General features: G+C 62.6%; 13 protein-coding genes across 13 annotated transcripts; 5 read left to right on the top strand and 8 right to left on the bottom strand.

The window, feature by feature from the left end:
* Window positions 1–149: 149 nt before the first annotated feature.
* MICPUCDRAFT_13544 (uncharacterized protein) lies at window positions 150–893 on the bottom strand (the record flags this gene model as incomplete). The annotated part of the gene is made up of 1 exon (XM_003054919.1): window positions 150–893. One exon carries the CDS (start codon window positions 891–893, stop codon window positions 150–152), a length of 744 nt encoding a protein of 247 aa, XP_003054965.1.
* Window positions 894–1999: 1106 nt separating this feature from the next.
* On the bottom strand, window positions 2000–3709 carry MICPUCDRAFT_12662 (uncharacterized protein; the record flags this gene model as incomplete). Its single annotated transcript, XM_003054918.1, has 3 exons — window positions 2000–2364; window positions 2425–3346; window positions 3410–3709. 3 exons carry the CDS (start codon window positions 3707–3709, stop codon window positions 2000–2002), a joined length of 1587 nt encoding a protein of 528 aa, XP_003054964.1.
* A 201-nt stretch (window positions 3710–3910) lies between these two features.
* MICPUCDRAFT_50219 (uncharacterized protein) lies at window positions 3911–6094 on the top strand (the record flags this gene model as incomplete). Its single annotated transcript, XM_003055458.1, has 1 exon — window positions 3911–6094. One exon carries the CDS (start codon window positions 3911–3913, stop codon window positions 6092–6094), a length of 2184 nt encoding a protein of 727 aa, XP_003055504.1.
* A 455-nt stretch (window positions 6095–6549) lies between these two features.
* On the top strand, window positions 6550–7035 carry MICPUCDRAFT_50218 (copper transporter family; the record flags this gene model as incomplete). The annotated part of the gene is made up of 1 exon (XM_003055457.1): window positions 6550–7035. The coding sequence occupies one exon, from the start codon at window positions 6550–6552 to the stop codon at window positions 7033–7035; it is 486 nt and encodes a 161-aa protein (XP_003055503.1).
* Window positions 7036–7078: 43 nt separating this feature from the next.
* On the bottom strand, window positions 7079–7967 carry MICPUCDRAFT_70839 (unc-50 family protein; the record flags this gene model as incomplete). The annotated part of the gene is made up of 2 exons (XM_003054917.1): window positions 7079–7822; window positions 7920–7967. The coding sequence occupies 2 exons, from the start codon at window positions 7965–7967 to the stop codon at window positions 7166–7168; spliced, it is 705 nt and encodes a 234-aa protein (XP_003054963.1). The 3' UTR covers window positions 7079–7165.
* A 187-nt stretch (window positions 7968–8154) lies between these two features.
* Window positions 8155–11495, top strand: MICPUCDRAFT_30827 (proteasome regulatory complex component protein; the record flags this gene model as incomplete). The annotated part of the gene is made up of 2 exons (XM_003055456.1): window positions 8155–8545; window positions 8736–11495. The coding sequence occupies exons 1-2, from the start codon at window positions 8315–8317 to the stop codon at window positions 11493–11495; spliced, it is 2991 nt and encodes a 996-aa protein (XP_003055502.1). The 5' UTR covers window positions 8155–8314.
* An 80-nt stretch (window positions 11496–11575) lies between these two features.
* Window positions 11576–12571, bottom strand: MICPUCDRAFT_12593 (uncharacterized protein; the record flags this gene model as incomplete). Its single annotated transcript, XM_003054916.1, has 1 exon — window positions 11576–12571. One exon carries the CDS (start codon window positions 12569–12571, stop codon window positions 11576–11578), a length of 996 nt encoding a protein of 331 aa, XP_003054962.1.
* A 209-nt stretch (window positions 12572–12780) lies between these two features.
* MICPUCDRAFT_43803 (uncharacterized protein) lies at window positions 12781–13803 on the top strand (the record flags this gene model as incomplete). Its single annotated transcript, XM_003055455.1, has 2 exons — window positions 12781–13554; window positions 13585–13803. 2 exons carry the CDS (start codon window positions 12781–12783, stop codon window positions 13801–13803), a joined length of 993 nt encoding a protein of 330 aa, XP_003055501.1.
* A 139-nt stretch (window positions 13804–13942) lies between these two features.
* On the bottom strand, window positions 13943–15212 carry MICPUCDRAFT_50213 (uncharacterized protein; the record flags this gene model as incomplete). The annotated part of the gene is made up of 2 exons (XM_003054915.1): window positions 13943–13978; window positions 14022–15212. The coding sequence occupies 2 exons, from the start codon at window positions 15210–15212 to the stop codon at window positions 13943–13945; spliced, it is 1227 nt and encodes a 408-aa protein (XP_003054961.1).
* A 532-nt stretch (window positions 15213–15744) lies between these two features.
* Window positions 15745–16384, bottom strand: MICPUCDRAFT_50212 (uncharacterized protein; the record flags this gene model as incomplete). Its single annotated transcript, XM_003054914.1, has 2 exons — window positions 15745–16101; window positions 16313–16384. 2 exons carry the CDS (start codon window positions 16382–16384, stop codon window positions 15745–15747), a joined length of 429 nt encoding a protein of 142 aa, XP_003054960.1.
* Window positions 16385–16644: 260 nt separating this feature from the next.
* Window positions 16645–18386, top strand: MICPUCDRAFT_49392 (uncharacterized protein). The gene has a single exon (XM_003055454.1). The coding sequence runs from the start codon at window positions 16747–16749 to the stop codon at window positions 18322–18324; it is 1578 nt and encodes a 525-aa protein (XP_003055500.1). The 5' UTR covers window positions 16645–16746; the 3' UTR covers window positions 18325–18386.
* A 114-nt stretch (window positions 18387–18500) lies between these two features.
* Window positions 18501–18803, bottom strand: MICPUCDRAFT_50210 (uncharacterized protein; the record flags this gene model as incomplete). Its single annotated transcript, XM_003054913.1, has 1 exon — window positions 18501–18803. The coding sequence occupies one exon, from the start codon at window positions 18801–18803 to the stop codon at window positions 18501–18503; it is 303 nt and encodes a 100-aa protein (XP_003054959.1).
* A 622-nt stretch (window positions 18804–19425) lies between these two features.
* On the bottom strand, window positions 19426–21927 carry MICPUCDRAFT_61359 (uncharacterized protein; the record flags this gene model as incomplete). The annotated part of the gene is made up of 1 exon (XM_003054912.1): window positions 19426–21927. One exon carries the CDS (start codon window positions 21925–21927, stop codon window positions 19426–19428), a length of 2502 nt encoding a protein of 833 aa, XP_003054958.1.
* Between the last annotated feature and the right edge of the window lie 359 nt (window positions 21928–22286).

Here is a 22286-nt window from a genome sequence, read left to right as displayed (position 1 = left end):
GAACCTGGCAAGCACACACGCATGCTTTTGTATTTGAGACGTAGATGAAGAACGTGCGTTCGTAAGTTGTTTTCATTGAAATAACAATGTACAATGCAAGAATCCTCAGCAAAACGTGTGGTAGGCGTCTCGCGGTGCGACGACGTCGTCTACACCGCGACTTCGCCCTCTTCGCTGAGGCCACTGTCCTGGCGAGCCGCGGGTAAGCTCTGGAGGTAAAACACCCCGGGCCCGGAAAGCCGCGCAAAGAACAAACCTTCACCGCCGAACAACGCGGCGAGTGGCGAGCTCATCATCCGGAGCTGATACCCGATAGAGTTCTGGAAACCGACCACCGCCCTCGCGTCGACGACCATCTCCTGTCCTGGTTTCAGCTCCTGTCGGATGACCGTGCCGTTGCCCGAGATGCACGCTACCCCGCTCCCGGAGAGCTTTTGCATGAACACCGTGTTTTGGTTCGAAAGGAAAAGACGCAGACCCATTTGCCCTTGCATCAGCGTCGACGCCGCGCCGATCTCAACGGTTCCTTTCGAGCACAGGTACGAATCGCGCGCGCAAAGGAACTCGTTCCCGAGCTGATCCATGTCGAGCACGATGATCTTATCACCCTCGCGTCTGCCCGCGAGCGCGATGTACCCGTCGCTCCCGTCCTTCCCGACGTTTTGAAAGTTGTTAAGGAAGAAGGGCTCGCCCGCGAGCAGACGCGAGCAACCGGCTAGGAACCCGCCTTCCAGACGCGTGATCGATCGCACGTTCGCGGACATGTAACACATCGCACCAGGCTCCGCGCTGAGAGATTCGCCGGGGGACAACTCCACCTGCACGAGCTGCGCATCCGTGCCCATCACCTGCACGCCCTTGGGCAACGTCACGTTCGCGTTCGCGGACACCATCTTGCGATCCGCGGGCTGAGCGTGCTGATCGTCCGGCGTGACGTTCAGCAACCCGCCTCCGAGGACGGTCGCGGCGCCGATCTCTTTCTTCTCTGCGAGCGCGCCGCTCTTCCACTGCATCGCGTAGTCGACACCGAGGAAGATCACGAGCGCGCCCGCCACGCAGACCACCGTCGCGATGAAAAGGCCCCATCCGATCCCCGTCGCGATCAGCGCGAACAACATGCCCAAGTGCGGCTTCTTCGCGAACAAGAAGCAGTACAGCGACAGCGCGGTCAACACGAACAGCGGGAACACCCCGGAGAGCCCGCCGCGGATGAAAAAGTTGTGCGAATCACCGTCCGGATCTTCAAAGTACCACGGCGTGTCGTCGTCGTCGCCGCCGCCGCCGCCGCCGAATCGTCCACCACCTCTCCCCACGAAGTTACCCCCGCCCTGATCGAAGTAAAGCTCCGACTTCGCGTTCCCCGGATCGGAAACGATCGCCCCCGCGCCGAAGATCGCGATGACCGAGAGCGCCGCGTCCGCTATCGTCTCCTCCGTGATCGTCGGTATCGCCTTCACGGCGGAGACGAAATCCCAGGGATCGCCGAAGCCGTCGAGCGCAGGCGCGCCGAAGATGCCCTGCAAGAACTCTGTGACGACCGCCCGGGGCGCGGGCGTCGCCGTTCGTCGTTTGTTTCGTGCGGGGAGGGTTGCCCCCGCCAGCCCCGCGATCCCTGCGCCGGTGCTGAACGCCGCGCGCTTCGCGGGCGCAGCATTCATCGTGCGCGACGATCCCCTCGCGCGCGTCGTCCGCGAAGGGAACGACGCGCGCGCGGCGACCGCGCGGCCGACGGCGTGCGACGCCATCCGCGTTGGAAGTGAACGCGTCAACGCCCCGGGCTTATCTTTTTTTCCCCGCCAAGGCCGGCAAAGGTTGCCGACGTCGCGCGGTCTCGCTGATGATGAATCGCTCTGCGGAAAAAATGTGTGTGTGGGGCTACAGTAGAATTACAGGGATATGACTAAACAGTCTAAGCGTTTCACAGCGTACGTGTACAGCGCGTACGGAGTACTCCACGACAGTCAGGGTGGACGTGTACGTGGACTGTACACGTACGCGATCAAGTTTCCTCCTCTATGAGAATTTTTGACCCGTCCTTCACGCCTAGGTACGTTATGTCGTAATCGTCCGGCGAGAGGAGCTCCGGCATTCCCATGAACGGCTCCTTGTAGAACAGCTGCTGCGCGTCCGCTTTCACCTTGAAGAGCTTCTCGCACAGGAGCTTCAGCTTCCCGACGGTGATCGAGCTCGGCACTTTCTTAACGCACGGCGCGCGTTCGCCCGCGGACGCGGCAACACACGTCAGCGTCAGCTCGAGCATGTCCTCGCCCATCTTCCCCGTCCCACCGGTCTTCGTGACGTGCGTGGAGAGCTCGCCGTAAGAGCCTAACAGCGCTTCGAGACGCGGATGGATCGCGCGGACGGCTTCGCTCCCGCGCTGCGGCGCGCGCGTCTCTGGCTCCGCCGCGCCGCCATCCGTCGGACCCGCCGCCGTCTTCACGAGCCCGAGGACGCGTCGTAAATACCGAATCTCCGCGTCTTTCCTCTCCTGGTCCGCGATGAGACTTCCGTTTAACTGGGACAGCTTCGCGACGCGAGCGACGATCTCGTGCCGAGTCGCCGCCGAACTCGTGACCGGGTTCCCGCTCAGGCGAACCTCGGACAAGGACGGAAAGTCGTTCAACGCGTCCACGGAATCCCAGTCCCCTATCTTGTTGTCCGCGATGAACAAGCCAAACAGGGACTCGAACGGGACCGCGTCGCCTGCGGTCGCGTCGCGATCGGGGTACGCTATTCTCGTTATCTCGTTCCCGCCGAGGTGAAGCCGCTCCAAGCCGGGAAGAAGTGCGAGCTTCTCGATTTCGCTCCAGTCTGTCAACGCGTTGTTTTCAAAGTTTATCGCCTTCAGACCGACGAACGCGCTCGCGTCTAAAGGCGCGTCGCCGTCGCCCAGTCGATCGATCCCGCAACCCGCGAGAGAGAGTTCCTGCAGAGCGGGGAGCGAAGACGCGATCGCCTGGGCGTTATCCCAACCGCACCCCGAGCGGTTCAGGAGCAACGTCGAGAGGTTCGGAAACGACGACGGACCCCCGGGCGGCGCGCTCGGCCACGTCGCTCTCACGCCGGTCAAGTCCAGGCGCGTCAACTCGCGAAACTCTATCCCGAACCTAGAAATGGACGCCCAGTCCGGGAGAAGATTACCCGCGAGGTCGAGGATCTTCAGTCGTTCCGGATTCAACCCGCACGAGGACGCGTCCCCTGGTTCGCCCGCGGAGACGACGCGCGCATCCGGGAGGTAAACGCGATCTAACGTGTCGAGCACGATTCCGGGGTCGTTTTTCTTCAGGCACAGCTGGATCTCGATCTTTTGTCCGTTCGCGGACCGCACGAACTGCCCGTCCTCGTTCTCTCCGTTCGCGCAGTCGTCCCCGCTCGCGTCGTCGCCGTCTCCGCCGCATCGTCCGCGGACGTTCTTCCCGTCCAAGTACTTCGTCTTCAACGCCTCCGCGAACGTCACGGACGGGCGGATCTTGTGCGCTCGGACGAACGACCCGGGTGTGGCGTCGTCCTCGCCTGCGCGCGCGATGCAGTCGAAGTACCGCTTCCCATCGTGCGAGCCGTCGTGCTTCCCTCGCGTTCGATCGTCGTACTCCACGCCGACCCAGATCCCGTCCGTGCCTTCGACTTCGCCGACGTACCGGACCGTCGCGCGCGCGCCGTCCGTCGTCTCGACGCGGCATCCCACCGCGGCGTAGCTGGGGACGACCATGTGCGTCCCGTTCGCGTGATGTCTCGTGAGGAAGCTCGAGCGCGGTGCCGTGGCGCGGTCAACACTGCGCGAGAGCACGCGGAAAACGCGCTGACGGCGTTTCTTTCAAACTGGACAGGAGTTCGTCTCGCGTTCATCTACGCGCGAAATGTGCTAAGGGGCGCCAGATCGCGGACGGCGGGGCGACGGAACTCGGGCGCCATGGCCGCCGAGCTCTCTCGCGAGGAAGCGGACGAGACCCTCGCGATGCTCATGCACTTAGCGGCCGGGTTCGAGGACGACGACCACCCGCTCCAGGCGATCAAGTGTTACGAGGCGATCGCGCAATCGAAAGACAAGCTCAACGTCCTGCCCTTGCCCGAGGCTGAAGCGCGCGTGCGGCTGTCGAACCTCCTTCTCAAGTACACGGACAACGTGCACCGGGCGAAGACGCACTTGGAAACGACGCAGCTTCTCATGCGCGGGGTGCACGGGTACGAGGAGATCAAGTGCGCGACGTTCAGCGGGCTCAGCAAGTGCTACAGGCTGTACGGCGACGACCTCAAGAAGCAGCAGATGGACGCGGTGAACGGAGGCCTCGACCTCGCGCGGGTCACCGCGAAGAAGAAACCGAAGGACGACACGTGGGTGAAGTACCAGTACCACTTCTTACTCGAGAGGGCGGGGATACACATGCGCCAAGGTGGGTTCAAGGACGTCACCGCGACGCTCGACGAGGGCGCGGCGCTGGCGACGAAAAACGACGACGCGCGGATGCGCTGCGTCTTCGCGCTCGCGGAGTTTCAACGCGCGCTCGGGCAGCGCTTGCGGGGGAGAGGCGCCGGGTCGGGGGAAGTGGTCGCGTCGAAAGCCGCGGATGAAGCGGTTGCGGCGCTGATGGCGAAGGAGAAGGACAAGGCTGCGGTCGCGCACGTGCGCCTGCACCATCACATCCTAAAAACGTGCGGTAAACTCATGGCTGGGGACGTCGCGTCGACGCAAGGCGAGGCGCAGAAGATTCAAAACGTGTTGAAGCTCGTCGAGGACGGCGTCGCTACCGAGAACGAGTACGGTTGGCTGCCGATCCCCGCGATGATCACCTTAGCGAGGTTGCTCAACGCGGAGGCGGCGCGGCCGCTCGGGAAGTTCTCCGACGCGAGGAAGGAGATCGAGTTGGCGATGAAAGCGTGCGACGGCGCTCTGATGGTTCTCGGCGTCTTACCCGAGGGCGGCGACGCCGTCGCCGCGGCGGAGCAGGAGAGAGCTAAATTGGAGAAGGAGGCGAAGGAGAAGCCCCCGGCGGTCGTCGCGTCCCCGGAACCCAAGTCCCCCGCGGGCGGGAGCGCAAAGACGCGCGCTTCGCCGCGGAAATCCCCGAGGTCGAAACCAGCCCCGGCGGCGTCGCCGGCGGCGTCCGCGGATCAGGAGATCGAACTACGACAGTGGGTCGGTTCCGAGACGGATCTCGCGTACCGAACCGCCGCGGACGCGGGACCGTACCTTTTCCTTCGGATGTACTTGCTGCAGAGCCTCGTCGCAATCGAGCTCACGAGCACGAAATTAAACTCCGCGGCGCAGCGCGCGGAACGCATGCGCGCGATGATCGAGGCGTATCCTCGGACGCTTCGACGCTGCGCGCACGAGGCGGACATGGCGGAAGGGCACGTGCTGCACTCCTTGGGAAAGTTCCACGACGCGGCGGTTCGATTCTCCGCCGCCGCCGACCTCGCGGAAGCGTTCGGAACCCCCGCGGGGAAAGACATCGCGAGCGTCTGCGGCGCGCTCTCCGAGCTCGCGGACGGTTCCCCGGAAGCGATCAGCCGCGCGCTGGACTTGGTCCGGCCGGTCCTGACGCGGCACGAGGAGATGATCGCGGCGGTGAACGCGAACGAGAACGAGAAGGACCTCGGCGCGGCGCCGAACTGCGTGCACCAGGCCGCGGCGCTGTTCGTCTCCGGGTACGCGACGCTCAGACAAGGCGACGCGTCTCAGGAAGCGAAGCCTAAGCTCTCGAAGGCGCTGAAGCTCGCGCACTCGCAGTGCTGCAACCACCAGCTCGTGGCGCAGTCGTTGAGCCTCATCGGCGGCATCGTGTTGGACGCGCGCGGTGGCGATCTCTCGCAGTCGCTGGACATGTTACAGAGCTCGTTCACGCTGAGCAAGGCGCAGGAGGACATGCCCGCGCAGATCGGGTGCCTCGTCAGCTTGCTGAAGCTGCACAAGCTCAAGGGGAGCGACAAGGAGGAGCAAGACGCGTTGCGGAGTTACCACGCGAGGAAAGCGGGGGCGTACGAAACGATCTTGAAGACGGCGTTGGAGGACGAGGACCGGCTCAAGCGCTTGACTGCGGGGGCGCAGAACGTCGACGAGGAGATGGAGCCGGTGGAGGAGGAGTTCGACGAGTGACGAGGTGACGAGAATAGCGCGCATGATCCGAACACGTGACGACGTATATGATGACGTATAGCAACGACGAACGTGAGTCAAGTTTACGAGAGATCACTACAAGTCTCATCAGTCTTCGTCGCCCGACTACAGGTAGTGTACACGTACAGTTCTAACTCCTGCTCCATGTAGTCCCCGATTTCTCTTTCAGCTCACTCCGCTCCGCGCGCCACCTCGTGGTGCCCGGGAAGAAAAGGAGTCCGCCTGGAATCCCTCGCACGTGTCTCCGGGGAGCGCTGCGTCGCCAGACCGTCACTCAGCTGCGGACAACTATAGATACTACTCGCTGTTCCGATCTAACGCGGAACCTTCTCCAGCATCTCTCCCGAATCCGGCCGATAGTGCCACGCGCGATAAAGTCGTTCTCCCGGGTTCACCTGTCAGTCGAGCAGGCCAGGGCACGCGGAGGAGGGTCGATGGATCACATGCATGCGCACCATGCGCATGGTGCGGGCGAGCGGATGTCTCAGACCGGTGGTATGCCCGTGGTTTTCAACTCGGAATTTAGGATGACGCTGTTTTTCGATTGGTGGTATTCGGAGTCGGCTGCTGCATTTTTCATCCAACTTGTATTTCTCTTTGCCTTGTGCGTCGGACAAGAGTGGTTGTACTATTACCGGACGTCTCCAGGAGGGAAGGAAGAAGGGGCATCGTTACTAACCCCAATGCTCCCGTCCTCCTATCGGACGCCGCGTTTCTCCAAAAGAATTTTAGACGTCATTTTGTATGCGGGAAACTTGGCTACTTCTTATTTCTTAATGTTGGCGGTAATGTCGTTAAACACTTGGGTTTTCTTGACGGTGATATCCGGATTATCCGTAGGACATTTCATGTACAAGGGTGTGCGGCCGACGGAGATACGTGGAGATTCGTCGGAGATATGTCACGTTGACGGGGGTTGAGGAGGAAAAAAATCGGAACGCAAACATTTAAAACTACGAGCCCCATAGAACTACTTTCTTCGAACTATCTTATAGTGCATTCGCCTCCCCCCTATCATCCGCTACTGTATGTGTAAGTAACACTCAACACTCAACCGAAATATATCCCCAACACGAATTTAGTCGGGTTGAATCCGAAAAGGCACATCATCGGCGCTAAAAAGGCGACCCCAGCAATAGGATATAAGAACAGCATCGCTTCGAGGAACGGCAACGCGTTGAATCCGATGAAGGTGCAATACTGGTAATAACCCAGCGCGACGGCGTAGAGTGCGCACGACAGCATCCTCGGGATAAATCCGCCCGCGAGTAAAACCGGCGACAGCACCAACTGCGCGGCGTACAGCTGCAAGAACAGCGGGAAGAACGCGTTGCAGTGAACGTCGAACGCGTACAACCACTCCACGCGCTGCTCTATGGCGTGCGAGTGCCCGACGCCGGTTCGTAAGAACCGGTTCGACACGAACCAATACCCGGTCGCGATCAGTGCCCCGAGACCAACGTAATCGATCAACCCCGCGCTCGCGACGACGTACACGGAGTGCTTGAACGACTTGCTGAAGAAGCAACAATACAGGGAAGACGTCGCGAAGACGAGGATGGACGTCAGGACGACGACCGCGGGGTCGTCCCTCGCCCACTGGTTCTTCGTCTGCTTCCTGTACATCGTGTGCCGGTACACGACCTTCGGGTTCGTGCACATGAGCCACATCTGCCACATCGCGTACTCGAGGTCCATTTGCTTCCACTGCGATCGAGGGAGGGGACGGGACGGGGTCGTCAGCGAGGACGATGGCGCGAGGCGGGGTTGACAACGCGGCGTGTGGTCGAAGCACGCGACGCACCTTCATCGCGCGTCTCAGGTACGGGGGGAGATTCAACCCGTGATACATGCGCGGCTGTATCGGAATCTTAGTGGGGTGCATCGTCCTCCTTCTGCCCTCGGAGGGTCCACCGCACGCCCTGTTGCTGTGCGAATGAACTTTCGTAGAGTCCACGTCCAGTTCCAACGTTCGCGTTCTGTTCTGGTAACGTCACCATCACCCGGATCTGAAGCGATCCCCACACCTCACGTCGCGCATCACGCGACACATCACATCTCCGTGATCATCGCCGTGATATTCTTCGTCGATACGAAGGAGATCTAGATCCGGATCGGAGTCGTCTGGACGACGCGCCCGATCCAACGTCGCTCCGGGCGCGGTGTGGGCTTGACGCAGGGGTTTGAAAACAGACCCGCATGGCGGTCGCTGTCATGCCCGCGATGGGCCCCACGCTCGGAAGCGCCGCGGGGCTCATCTCCATGCTCGAGGAGGAGCAGGTCCAGCTCCAAACGAGCGCGCTCCGGTCGTTAAACGCGGTCGTGGACACGCACTGGGCCGAGGTCGCGGGCTCCATCTCCGTGATCGAAGCCCTGTACGAGGACGAGTTTTTCGCGTCCCGAGACCTCGCGGCGTTGCTCGCGTCTAAGGTCCGTCCGCCTCTCGATCTCCTTCCCCCCCGCGCGCGCGCTCGATCAATCCACGCGAGCGAAAGAATTCTCGCGTCCGCGCGAGGGCGTGCGAGTCGTAAACCCGTCGCGACGGCGCGCGACCCTCAGATCCGAAACGATCTCAACTGACCCCACCCGACCCTCGATCTTCCCTTTCCGCCCCGCGCAGGTCTACTACCACCTCGGGGAGATGAACGACGCGCTGAACTACGCCCTGTGCGCGGGATCTCTGTTCGACGTCACGGAGACGACCGATTTCGTGCAGACCCTCCTCGCGAAAGCGATCGACGCGTACATCGAACAGAGATCGGACGCCAAGACGGACGACGTCGACGAGACGGACAAACGTCTGGTCGCCATCGTGGAGCGTATGTTCGAAAGGTGCTACGACGATGGGCAGTTCACGCAAGCGATCGGCGTCGCGCTCGAGACGAGGAGACTGGATAAGCTTCAGGAGAGCATCTTGAAGAGCGGGGACGTCGTGGAGAGCCTCGACTACGCGACGAAGGTGTGCCAGACGCTCGTGACGTCGAGGGAGTTTCGTCAGTCCGTCTTGCGCGTGCTCGTGAAAATGTACGAGACCACTGAGGGGGTGGAACCGAACTACCTTAACATGTGTCAGTGCCTGATGTTCTTGGACGACGCGGACGGCGTCGCGAACGTGCTGACGAAGCTCGTGAACGGGAGCGACGACGAGCAGCTGCTTTCCTTCCAGATCGCGTTCAGCCTGTGCGAGAACGAGATTCAGCCGTTTCTGAACAAAGTCATCGCGAAGCTCGCGCCTGCGGCGGCGGAAACTCCCGCGCCCGCGAACGAGGACGGCATGGACGATGATACGAAGACGGAGGACGTGAAGCTCGAAGACACGACGAGCTCGAATCCGTCCAAGCTGTTGAGATCCGTGCTCTCAGGCGCGCTCCCGGTGAACCTCCACCTCGAGTTTCTGTTCAGTCACAACGCGTCGGATCTGCTTCTGTTGAAGCAAATCCGAGCCGCGGTGGAGTCGAGGAACTCCGTGTGTCACACCGCGACGGTGCTGTGCAACGCGCTGATGCACGCGGGAACGACGGTGGACACCTTCTTACGCGAGAACCTGGACTGGTTATCTCGAGCGACGAACTGGGCGCGTTTCAGCGCGACCGCCGGGATGGGGGTCATTCACCGCGGGCAGCTGAACGAGGGCAGGCAGCTCATGGGACCGTTCTTGCCGCGCGAGGGCGGGGGCGGGGGGCAACGACCGTCCCCGTACACCGAGGGCGGCGCGCTCTACGCCTTGGGGTTGATTCACGCGAACCATGGGGACGACATCCTCCCGTTCCTCCTCGAGTCCTCGCGATCGAGCAACAACGAGGTCATCCAACACGGCGCGTGCCTCGGCTTAGGCCTCGCCGCGCTCGGGACGGGGAACGAGGAGGTGTACACCGATCTGTTCCGCATCATGCGCACGGACAGCGCAGTCGCGGGCGAGGGCGCGGGCATTGGCGTCGGGCTCTTACTCGCCGGCACCGGCATCGCGACGAAGCAGCAACAAATCTTGAACTACTGCCACAAGACGCAGCACGAGAAGATCATCCGCGGCTGCGGCGTCGGCCTCGCGCTCACCGCGTACGGCCGCGAAGAGGAAGCGGAGCCGCTCATCGAGCAGATGGTCCGGGATTCCGATCCGATCATCCGCTACGGCGGCTGCCTCGCCGTCGCGGCCGCATACGTCGCGACTGGGAACAACGCCGCGGTTCGGCGTCTGCTTCACGTCGCGGTCTCCGACGTGAGCGACGACGTGCGGCGCGCGGCGGTGATGTCGTTAGGGTTTGTCCTGTGCTCGACGCCGTCGCAGTGCCCCCGGGTCGTCGCGCTTCTCTCGGAGTCGTACAACCCGCACGTGCGGTACGGCGCGGCCATGGCCGTCGGCATCTGCTGCTCCGGCACCGGATTAAAAGAAGCCGTCGAGTTGTTAGAGCCGATGCTCACGGACGCGGTTGATTTCGTTCAACAAGGCGCGCTCATCGCGATGGCGATGGTGATGGTCGAACAGACCGAGGCGAACGTCGCGCCGTTCCGTAAGCGGCTCACAAACCACATCACGGACAACCGCGAAGTCACGATGACGAAGATGGGCGCGATCATGGCGCAGGGCATCGTCGACGCGGGCGGACGCAACGTCACGATTGGGTTACGCGCGCGAAGCGGTTTCCCTAGGATGACCGCGGTTGTGTCCATGATTGTGTTCACGCAGTACTGGTACTGGTCCCCGCTGTCGTATTTCGTGTCCCTGACGTTCGTCCCGACCGCGTTCATCGGTTTAGACGCAAAACTCAAAATGCCACACTGCTCGGTCACGAGCCACTGCAAGCCGTCTTTGTTCGCGTACCCGCCGGCGGTGACCGCGGACGACAAGAAGGACAAGGGTAAGGTCGTTAAGGCGGTGTTGTCCACGACTGCGAAGGCCAAGGCCAAGGCGGCGAAGAAGGCGCGGGAAAGCGCCGCGGAGGGTGGCGGCGACGTCGAAATGGAGACGGACGCCGCGAAGGGTGGCGAAGAGAAGGACGCGACGGACGGGATGGACGTCGACGGCGGCGACGAGAAGAAGAAAGACGGCGACGACAAAGACACGGACGCCGCGAAAAAAGAGCCGGAGCCGACCAAGGAGGAGCTCGCGAACCCCGCGAGGGTCACCCCCGGCCAGGAGCGGTACGTCAAGTTCGACGACGACAGCAGGTTCGTCCCGATCGTGAGCGGGAAAGCCGCGCAGACGCGCGGGTTCGTCGTCTTGAAGGACACGACCCCGGGCGAGGAGGTGGAATACGTCACGACGACGAAGACCCCCGCACCCGCGGGAGGCGCCGGTGACGCGGGCGGCGCGATCGCGGCCGCGGTCGAGGAGGAACCTGACGCGCCGGACGCGTTCGAGTTTGATCCCAACGACGTGTGAGGATAGTTGAGTGACGCGACGACACGCACTGTGATTGACCGCACCTCGCATACGTAAGTACATCGCTACGAACCAGACGCCTACTCCCCCTTCCTCCCGACGCGCGTGGCGAACTTCGCAAGCGCCTGCGCGCACGCCTCCCATCGAGTATCGATCATGAGGTCGTGAGCGGCTCTCGGAAGGACGACGGGGTCGACGCCGCCCCACTCCGCGCACTCCGCGACGCCCTCGACATCCACGACGAAATCGTTTTCGCCCCCTATCACGCACACCGGCGGCGACCCGGGAATCGGCCGTGGAATCGGTAGCGAATCATTTAACGCTTTCAAGTCTAGTAGCCGCACGCGACACGACGTCGCAATCGAGCCCATGTGTGTCTTCAACTCAGCGTCCGGGAGATCGTCGCTGAAGAAGCACTCCCTGCATAACTTCTCGTTCGTCTTGAACGCGCCCGCGATGAACGCGTACGTGATTTTCATGCTGGCTATGAACGATCGCTTCAGGAACCGCTTCACCATTTCACCGTTCCCCGAAGGCGGCACAGACGCGAGCAGCGCGAGCCCCGACAACGGCGGCGGCTCGCCCGTGAACAGGCGTTGGCACACGAGCCCGCCAAACGAGTGCCCCACGAGGATGGGAGGTGCGCCGGACGCCTTCGACACGAACGCGCACGCGTCTTTAACATCCGCGGCGTGCTCCTCGAGTGTCCCCGCGACGGCGACGCCGCTCGGGACGTCGCTCCCGCCTTGCCCACGCAGCGAGACGGCGTAACAGTCGTGTCCCCTGGCGCTGAAGTAATCGAAGAAATGCACGGTCCAGCACCACGCGGCGTGATAACTGCCGTGGACGAAGAGCATCGGCGCCTTCGTAGCGCCGCCCGCCGCCTTCTGCGAGAGGATCTCCAATTTCAACCCGGCACCGGTCTCGACGGTGGTGGACGCGGTGGACGAAGCGGAGGCGCGCGTGACATTGCCAAATTTACAACTACGGGACGGCCCGAGGGTCGCTCCGGCGAGGTCGGGATAACGGCGGCGAGGACGCGCGAACGACGCGGTCGGCACGGGGACGGTCGCCATGCCGATCATCTGCGGGACCCAGGGCATTCGAACGCACGCGACGCGCGCGGCGGTCTGGTCGCTCGGAGGGCAGCTGGTCACCAACGTAGCAAAAAAAGTAGTCAGGTGTCGGAACTTTCTGTCACTACAATACTCGTATCCATCTGAAGACACGTCAACGTCCACGGAAGTGGAACCCGTCAGACTAAGTCGGCGCCCGCCGGGTTGAAATGCCGGAGCTTCCCGAAGTGGAGAGTGCACGCGTCCTATGCGAGAAGCACATCGTCGGCGCGACGATCGTAAGCGTCGAGTTTAACGAAGACGGCACGTACGACGAGAAGATCTTCAAAGAGATCGACGAATCACAGTTCACGTCGGCGCTCAAAGGAAGAACCGTCAAAGCGGCAAGGCGATTGGGAAAGCATCTGTGGTGGGATCTCGGGACGCGAAGTACGCCTTTATTTCATTTCGGGATGACCGGCGCGATGACGATCAAAGGCGGGGGAAGCATTGTGAAGTACAAGGCGTTCGCTGTAGACACGGTGAACTGGCCACCGCGGTTCGCCAAGCTGGTAGTCACGTTCAGTAACGGCGTGACGCTCGCGTACACCGACCCGCGCCGATTCGGCCGCGTGCGCCTCGTGGACGGCGTCGTCACGGAGTCCCCGCCGCTGTCCGACCTCGGCTTCGATCCGTTGCTCGCGATGCCGGACGAGAAGACGTTCGCGTCGCTCTTCGCGAAACGCGCGGCGCCGGTCAAGGCGGTGCTATTGGATCAAAAGGTCGCCGCTGGCGTCGGGAACTGGGTCGCGGACGAGGTGCTCTTCCACGCCAGGGTGCATCCTGAACAGCCTGCGAAGTCGTTGACGCACGGCCAGCTGGCGATGGTGCGCGACGCGATGTCGATGGTCGTGACCGTCGCGTGCGAGGCCGGAGCTATATCTGAGAAATTTCCAGAGGACTGGCTGTTCCATCACCGGTGGGGTAAAGTGACGGGGAACAAGGTGGGCGGAAAGGCGATATCGTTCATCGAGGTTGGCGGACGCACGACCGCGTTCGTGCCCTCCGTGCAGAAGAAGACGAGCGTGAACGCCAAGGCGCCGCCGGTCGCGAAAGAGAAAAAGATGAAACAAACGGCGAAGCGACCGGCGGCGGCGGCGGCGGCGGCGAAGACCGCCGCCGCGAAACCCGCGGCGAAGCGCCCGCGTCGGACGCGAACGGCGGCCATCGTGAAACTAGCGTGCGTGTTCTGACGTATCGTAGCTACCTAACCTTTTATTAACTATCTCACCTCGGCACAGTGGTGAGGCGTCGACAAAACCCACAGCCCGGGTTGAGAGAGCGCTGCCGTCTTCGCGGCGGCGTATCCGCTCGCGTCCCCCGCGCGTCGTTTCATGTCCTCGTAACACGACGCCTCGCGAACAGGCCCTATCACGCTCTCGTGCTCGCGAAGCAGCGCGGCTCTGCTCACGCCCGAGATATCGTCGTCGCCACGCGGAAACGACCTCGATCCCGTTCGCGCGTCGATCAACTCTCTCGTTTCCCCGCCGTCGCGTCCTTCCCACCACACGAGCGCGTCCGCGCGGTCGAAGTTCGCGCCCTCTCCCGGGGCGTACGTCCCGACGTCGAACGGTACCGCGGTGCACATCGTCCCCGGGTGGTTCAACGCGAAGACGCGACTCCGCGGCTCCGCGGCCGTCCCGTCCTCCGCCGCGGAGATGGCGTCGGTGCCGCGGAAGCGGTGCATCCTGCAGCACAACGCCCTCCGGAGGATCGCGCGGTTGAATTTTCTTCCGACCGTCACGGACGCGAGGTATACCGGCGACGAGAGCGCGTTTTCGCACAGCAGCAGCGCTCCTTGGACGCCGACGCAGTTCCACACAGCGAGCTTGTCGCTGCACGAGAGGAGGCGGCCGGTGATGTGCACCGCCGCCCCAGCCGCCGCGTCTCCTCCTCCTCCACCTCCTCGTTCGCGTATCTCTCCGCCGTCGTCCTCGAGCGCCGTCGGGTCGCGTTTATACGTGAACGCGAGCTGCCCTTCGTGGACGCTCCCGAAGCTCGGTTTCTCGTGCGTCTTCGCGTCCGGCGGCGGCGTGCTCTCGTCGAGCGCGTCGTCGAAAACCTCTTTCGCGCCCCTCGCCCATCGCTTCACCGTCGCGTTCCCGCACGGCGTCGACGACGTGTACATGTGGAACGTCACGTCCGGGCGTATGCTCCATCTGTTCGATCGTGCGTCGCGTTCGAGAACGCACGAGCGCGCGTCCGCGACCGTTCCCCGCCGCGCGCGCGCGATGTCGATCTGAGCGTACAAAAATCGCTTCAGCGCGCGCCGGGCGAGGACTTCCGCGTGGCAGTCGCGCACGCGAACGCCGCGCGCGTCCGAGTCGATGCTCGATGAGGTCATGAACTTCGTCCCCGCGCCGAGGGCGACGACCCGGACGCGCGCGCGATCGTTCTCCCCGCCGCCGCCGCGGCCGTCACGAACGACGATCGACGCGAGCACGGTCTGGCCGCTCGACAAACGCGCGCGCTCGGGATCGGGAAGCGACGCCACCGCGGCGTCGTGAGCGGCGATCGAGACGCGCGCGATCGCGTCCGCGAACGCACACGTGGAGACTCTCCTGCCGACTTTCTCCGCGCTCCTCGCGCCCCCCGCGGTCATGCCGCGCGCGGGGCGAACTCGCTGGACAGGTGGCAGTCTCGGAAAGGACGAAAGCGCTGCGAAGAGAAAGCGAAACGACGACGGACTACGAGGGCGACCCGACCTCGCCGCACGCTGGACGTCATAACTTACGCCCACGTGCGCGCCATGCGGCGACGTACCCCGACGCGGGGACTTCCCGCGACCCAGCAGCACCGCGCGTGCGGCGGAGCGCTCAACTTGCTGAAGCGCGCTCTGCTGTGCTGTTGCACGGGCGAGTATATGGATATGGAGGGCTTCGAGGGCCTGGTGGACCACACGGACGAGGAAACGGGGGCGACGCGCGAGGAGACGCCCTGGACGTCCACAGACGACACGCTCGCTCGCCTGGACGAGCGCGCGCGACGCGGGGACGAAGCCCGAGCGCGCGCCCGGGAGATACGACGCGGGCGCTTGCGCGGCGAGGACGCGAAGGAGGAGGAGGAGGAGGAGGCGGCGGACGACGACGACGCGGACGAATAGAACACGCGCTCTGCAACGACACGAGACGCTATCACGCGGCTCCGCCGCAACACTTCTTCAGTTTTTTCCCGCTGCCACAGTGACACGGATCGTTCGGCTTCAGCTTCTTCTCGGACTTTTGCGTCGCTCCTTGCGTCTTCACCATGGGCTTAAACCCGCCGGCTTTGTGAACCACGAAATCGTGCGCGGCCGGGTCGAGCGATAGCTCCTGCTGCGCGTGCCCGTTCGCGACGCTTCCCTTGCCGCCGTCCCATCGTTCGTAGCACACCTCGCATGTGTCGTGGTTTGGGCACTTCTGGCAGCGGTACCGAAAGCCGACGATCGGCACGACGCCGCATCCATCACACGTGATGCCCCTGTGTTCCCCAAAGAACGTCGCTTTTTGCTCCTGAAGGGAGGGTCGGGCGCGTGAGCGACGATCGGATATCGGGAGCGTGGAAACGCGGAACCCGCGCGGAGAGGACGATGAAAACAAACGCGAGCGGGGGACGTCGCGAAGGAGGAGGACGCGGACGAATAGAATACGACGTCGGGAGCGTGGGAACGAGAAAACGCGTCCGATCGAGCGGGAGTGGTGGGTCTCTCCCAACGAGACGCACCTCCTTCTTCCGCGCCTCCGCTAGTTTCTCCTCGATTTCCTTCCTCTTCGCAGCCTTCGCGGCATCGTCCATGTTGAAGAGCGTTGGGAGGGGGGAAGAAACTCGTGCCCGTGTGCGGCGCAGAGTGCGAGACGGGCGGTTCGAACTGGGTTCGGGAGCCCGTGCCGGTGTCCACGTTCGCGTGTACCCTAGCAGTACACTACCCTAAACCCCTACACTACAGTACACGTGTACGCTGCCCTGACCCGAGGCTGATCGCGGTTCTCGGGCTTCGCGCAATAATGCGGAAATTCGCGAAATAAAGCGCAAGCGCCCTCTATTATTAAAGCGCAAGGGGTTCCGAAGCGCGTCACTCTGTCGTTGTCGTCTGTCTGTCTGCGGGTCGTGCACGTGTTCAGCGCGCGCGTTTCTCGCCTACTTCGAGCAGGTAGGGCATGATGTCCGCCGCCTCCGGGTTCCTCGGCGTCCGCGCCGTCCTCGGACGCGCCGCTCTCTCGTCGAGGCCGAAGAAAACGAAATTCGCCGCCGCCAAGGCGAGCATCGCCCCTCCTCCACCGAGCGGAGGCGCGGACACGAGCGACTCTAAAGAATCGAGCGCGGCGGAGGATGCACCTCGTCGCGCGAAGGTTTCCATGGTCTCTTTGGGGTGCCCGAAGAACACGGTTGACGGCGAGGTCATGCTCGGCGACCTCTTCGCGAACGGCTTCGACGTCATCGACGAGCACGAAGACGCGGACGCGGTGATAATCAACACGTGCGGGTTTGTGGAGGACGCTAAGAACGAGAGCGTGGACGCGATCTTGGCCGCGGCGGCGATGAAAGCGGATAGCGAGAAGAACGGGAAGAAGCAGAAAATCATCGTCACCGGGTGCTTAGCGCAGCGGTACGCGGAGGACTTGGCCGAGGAGATGTCCGAAATCGACGTCGTGATGGGGTTCGAGGAGTACAAGAACCTCCCCGCGGAGATCGGACAGAGCCTGGGCGTGGACGTGTTGCGACAGGACGACGGCGGAAACAAGCGAGGAAGGGTGCGCGTCGGAACCGCGTCCCCGCCGTTCCGCCCGGAAGCGCTCAGGAAGAGGCTCACGCCGAACCACTACGCGTACCTGCGCGTCGCGGAGGGCTGCGACCACAAGTGCACGTTTTGCGCGATCCCGGGGTTCCGAGGGAAGTTTCGCTCGAAGCCGTGGGACTCGATCGTGGACGAGGCGAAAGCGCTCGCGGACACGGGCGCGAAAGAGCTGTGCCTCATCGCGGAGGACACGAACCAGTGGGGGATGGACATGAAAGCGTCAGACGGGAGAGGCCTCGCGGAGTTGTTGGAGCGCCTCGCCGTCGTCGACGGCGTCGAGTGGATCCGCATTCTGTACGCGTACCCGTCGTACTTCAGCGAGGAGCTCATCGACGCGATCGCGGACATTCCGCAGGTGTGCAAGTACATCGACATCCCGCTGCAGCACATCACGAACCTCAGTTTGCTGCGAATGAACCGGCCGCCGCGGCAGCACACGGAGGATCTGCTCCATAAACTTCGCGACCGAATCCCCGGGCTTGCGTTGCGAACGACGTTCATATCCGGCTTCCCCGGGGAAACCCAGGAGGAGCACGACGACCTCATGAAGTTCTGCAAGGAGTTCAAGTTCCAGAGGCTCGGCGCGTTCGCTTACAGCGAAGAGGACGGCACCCCCGCGGCGGAATACCCCGACCAAGTCGAGCTCGCGGTTCGAGAGCTTCGCCGGGATCAGTTGATCTCGCAGCAGCAGGACATATCCGAGGACTTCGCGTTGTCGCGCGTGGGGCAGGAGCTGGACGTCATCATCGACGGGTTCAACCCCGACTTCGACGCGTGGGTCGGACGGAGTTCGTTGGAGGCGCCGGACATCGACCCGATCGTGTTCGTGTCCGAGCCCGAGCCCGGGTCGGGGTTGCCCGCGCTGGAGATGGGGCAGATGCGTCGGTGCAAGGTGAACGGGACGTCCTTGTTCGACCTCGAAGCGCATCCGTTGAGTTGAGGGAGGGGGAGGGAGTGATATGTACGAGTAGCGTGATCAATATGCATTGATGTCCTTACAAATCCGTTCGCTCCGCGGCTGGCTAGCTAATGGGGCTTGGAAGAGCTCGCGCCTCTGCTTTCGCGCGCGTTCTCGCATCTCGTCCCGAGGCGGGGCTTCTTCGGGTCTTCTTCCGCTCACACTTTCGGGTAGCTCGGCTGACTCACGGTCGCTTGGAAGACGGGCGCGGGCTGATCTTGCCGCGGCGTGCCATACGGTTGAGGCGGGAGAGGCGGCGGGGGAGGCGATGACTCGAACACGACATGGCGCGGGGGCCCATCCGGTCTCCCGGTTAACCAGCCTTGATAGTGACCACCTTCCCCTTCTCGCTCTCTGCGGTTGTCACGGTCTGCGCAGTTGCTGTACCACCATCCGCACAGCGCCGCCGCCAACACGACGCCGAGAACTACGCCTAGAACGACGGCGTCGTCCTGGTCCATGTTGCAGCGCGCGTGCTTCGCTGTCTGACTGATTGACTGATTTGCGCGACTCCGAGCCGGAGTATCCGCCGGTTACCGGGCTCGACGGAGCCGGTGAACGCGGGCGAACGAGGTCGTCGCTCGTGCGACGGCCTGAGAGCGGTCGACCGACGATTCGGCCGAACGAGGAGCTGCACTGTGCGGGGAAAGATTCCGCGTCGCGCGATGCAGGTATGACAGCGCTGTATCGACAGCTAGTCACGACGCAGAGGTACGTCGATTGGAGGACCGTCTCGAGACTGGTCTGAATACACGTTTAACGCGCGGCTGGCGAGCTGCGCGGCGAGGATGCGACCGAGCGCTTCCAAGAGTGTCTAGCAGACTGGAGCGAAGCTCCTGTCTATAGACACAAGCACTACGAACGTACAGTACTGCTATCAAAAGCGAAAGGTCCACCTGACTGAAACACACGTCGTGGAAATCCGCCACGTGTGGACAAATGAAAGAGTTTTCTCGCGCAGCGCGCACGTGACGGAGGTGAACAAGCACGGCACGAAGTGGTCGCTCATCTGTAAGCGAAACCAAAAGTCGGGGGTGCTCGCGTCGATGACCCGGGTTTCGAGTATCACTCGTCTTAAAAGAGCTACTTCTTCGCGTCCGCGTCCTCGTCCTCGTCCTCGGGTTTCCTCTCGCTCTCCGGGAACGCGCCTCCGCGTCTGCCGACGGACCGCATCGCGCGGCCGAGGACGCCCTTGAAGTTGTCGTCGACGACGCCAGCCGTTTCGCTCGTCCCGAACGGATCCGAGGAGAGCGGCTCGTCGCTCGAGTCTACGTCGATCGCCCCGGCGACGCCTCGCGACTCGACTTGTTCCGTCTTCTCCGCGCTCGCGGCTCGTCGCCGCTCGTTCGTCTCGTCCTCGAACTCCTTGTCCTTTCGCTTACGGTTCTCCGCGTCTTCTTTCTTCGCCTGCGCCTTCGCGAGGGACTCGTCCTTCGCGACCGCCATCTTTACCTCGTGCTCGTTCACGAGATCTTTGATGTGCGTCCCGTACAGAGACTCGTGCGCTAAGAGCTCGGACGCGACTTGAAGAATCACGGGCTTGTAATACTGCACGTATTCCTCTGCCCTGATGTGCGCTCGCATCATCAAATCGTGCACGCCCGCGTCCATCTCCGCGGCGGGGAGGCGGAAGTGCTCGATGAGCTCCTCCGGCCAGTACGGTCTCAACCCTTTCTTCGAGTCCGGGTACACGCCAGAGGAGGTCGCGATGTCGTACGCGATGTCCACCGCCGCGACGAGATCGCCCTTCGTCTGCACGCTGACACCTTGCGGACCGAAGAACACGGTCTCCACGCACCGCCCCGCGAGCAACATCGCGAGGCCGTCGATGTACTCGTCCAACGACGTCGCCCGGGCGTCGTCCTCCGTCCACTGATGCTCCGTCGTCTCCTGCTGAAGCATCACTCCGGTCGTCTTCGTCCCGTGCGGCTTGATCGTGACTCTCAAAACCGTCGGGCAGTACTGCTTCGACGACTTGGACGACCACAGCACCGCGCGTCCGGCTTCGACCATCGCGAGGTGATCCTTGCCCCACCCGTCCTCCATGGGCGCGGACGCGACGCCTACGAGGTTCCTCTCCAGGACGCGCTCGATGTCCTCGATGTTGACGAATTCCCTGTTCGCGCGAACGGACAAAATCGAGGCTTCGTTTAACAGCGCCGCGAGCGAGGCGCCGCTGTACCCGTGCGTCAGCTCTGTCGTGCGGTTCAAGAGCGCGTCCTCGTCCCACTTCTCGTTGCCCCCGCGCGGGATGTTCAGCTTCCGCGCGTGCACTTTTAGGATCGCGAGTCGGTCTTTGTGCGTCGAAGGGACGTTGATGTTGAACGATCGCTCGAACCGACCGCTTCGTAATAACGCGGGGTCGAGCTGCGCGCTCAGGTTCGTGGCTCCCATCACGAGTACCATCTCTTGCTTTGAGCCCGCGGACGATTTCGTTTCGAACCCGTCGAGTTCAACTAAGAGCTGAAGCAGACCCGCCTCGCGCTCTAATGTCGCGGAATCGCGGTTGCTGTACAACGAGCGGCTGCGTCCGATCGTGTCGAGCTCATCGATGAAAATGATCGACGGGGACACGTCCCTCGCGCGTCTGAACAAATCCCGCACGCGCTTCGCGGCGACTCCGACGAACATCTCGACAAACTCCGAGCCGTTCGCGTAGAAAAATGGCACTCCAGCTTCGCCGGCGACGGCTTTCGCGAGCAGCGTCTTCCCCGTCCCCGGCGGACCTTCGAATAGGACGCCTTTGGGGATGCTCAGCTTCGCGCGTTCGGCGGACAAGTTGTCATCTTCGACTTCGTACGTGAAATCCGGGTCCACCATGAAAATCGGATCACCCGGCTTGGGTATCCTCTGAAACTCGGACATGATGTACTTCATCCGTCCTTTCTTCGGGAGATCACTCCACTTGCCACTGCCGCCCCTCTTGGCCATATCCTCCTGTTGCCACTCTTTGAATTCCTTCATGACGGATATGTAGTACTTGAACTCGTCGACGATGTGATCAACCCCCGCGACGTCGTCGAAAGTCAACCCTTGGAACGACCCCGTCTTGTCCTTGTCCTGTCCGATCATCTTCGCCTTGGACTTTCCGAACTCCTCCATCATGTCTTTCTTAACCGCTTTCTTCTTCAAACGTCCGCGGAAGAGGTACTTGTTGATCATCTTAAACACGGTGGTTTCTTCCCACCGTTGTTTTCGTCCTCTCCTTACGTTTTGCGCGCCGTCCGAGGTAAGGAGCCCGCACGCGACCCACATGAGCATGAACGGATAAATGTACGGCGTCATGTTGTTGAACGCCTCGTTCGGTTGATCGACGTGCATGAACTGCGACAGCGTCGTGCGCGACCTCTCCGGGACGGTCTTGTTCACCGCGCCGTAGCGGTTCATGTAGCACATCTTCGTGATGTCCCAGTGCACGTCCCCAGGGACTTTGCACTCGTACCGGGATTGCTTCGCCCGCTTCGGGCCCGCGAGTTCGTTCCCCGCGCCGATGAGCTCGACTATGATCGTCCGTCCTTCGTCGTACTGCAGCAGCCGCGAGACGTTCCCGCTGAACAAGTTCTCCATGAGCACGGGGTAGGTCATCGTGTTTCCCTTCTCGATCTGCGGCCTTCTGCCGAATTTCTCGAGAAGCCGATATGGATCATACGCGGGCTCTCTCGCTAAAACTTGCGGGTACGTCTTCTCCCTCCGCGCGAGCTCGGTGAAGTAGTCGTCCAGCAGCGCCGCGTGTTCTTTCTTCGTCATCTCCCGTGCCTCCCCGGTATCCGGGTCCGTGATTAAGTTACCCCGGCGGGAGGGTAATTCTCCCTCCTCCTCGAACACTGCCCTCGCCCACGCGCGCTGGAGCTCGAGCGCTTCCGCTTCCGGGATGCGGTTCCTCGCGAGCGGAGAGAAGTACGACAGCGCGTCCGGCAGTTCCACGCCGATCCCCGGTATTTTCC

Source organism: Micromonas pusilla (assembly GCF_000151265.4).
Source record: "Micromonas pusilla CCMP1545 genomic scaffold MICPUCscaffold_1, whole genome shotgun sequence".
NCBI lineage: Eukaryota > Viridiplantae > Chlorophyta > Mamiellophyceae > Mamiellales > Mamiellaceae > Micromonas > Micromonas pusilla.
The sequence above is the reverse complement of the archived record's forward strand: the minus strand, read 5'-3'. Positions and strand labels throughout refer to the sequence as shown.

Excerpts from the sequence above, each read along its gene's own strand:
- MICPUCDRAFT_49392 (XM_003055454.1), top strand. The coding sequence starts at position 16,747 with ATGATGTCCGCCGCCTCCGGGTTCCTCGGCGTCCGCGCCGTCCTCGGA.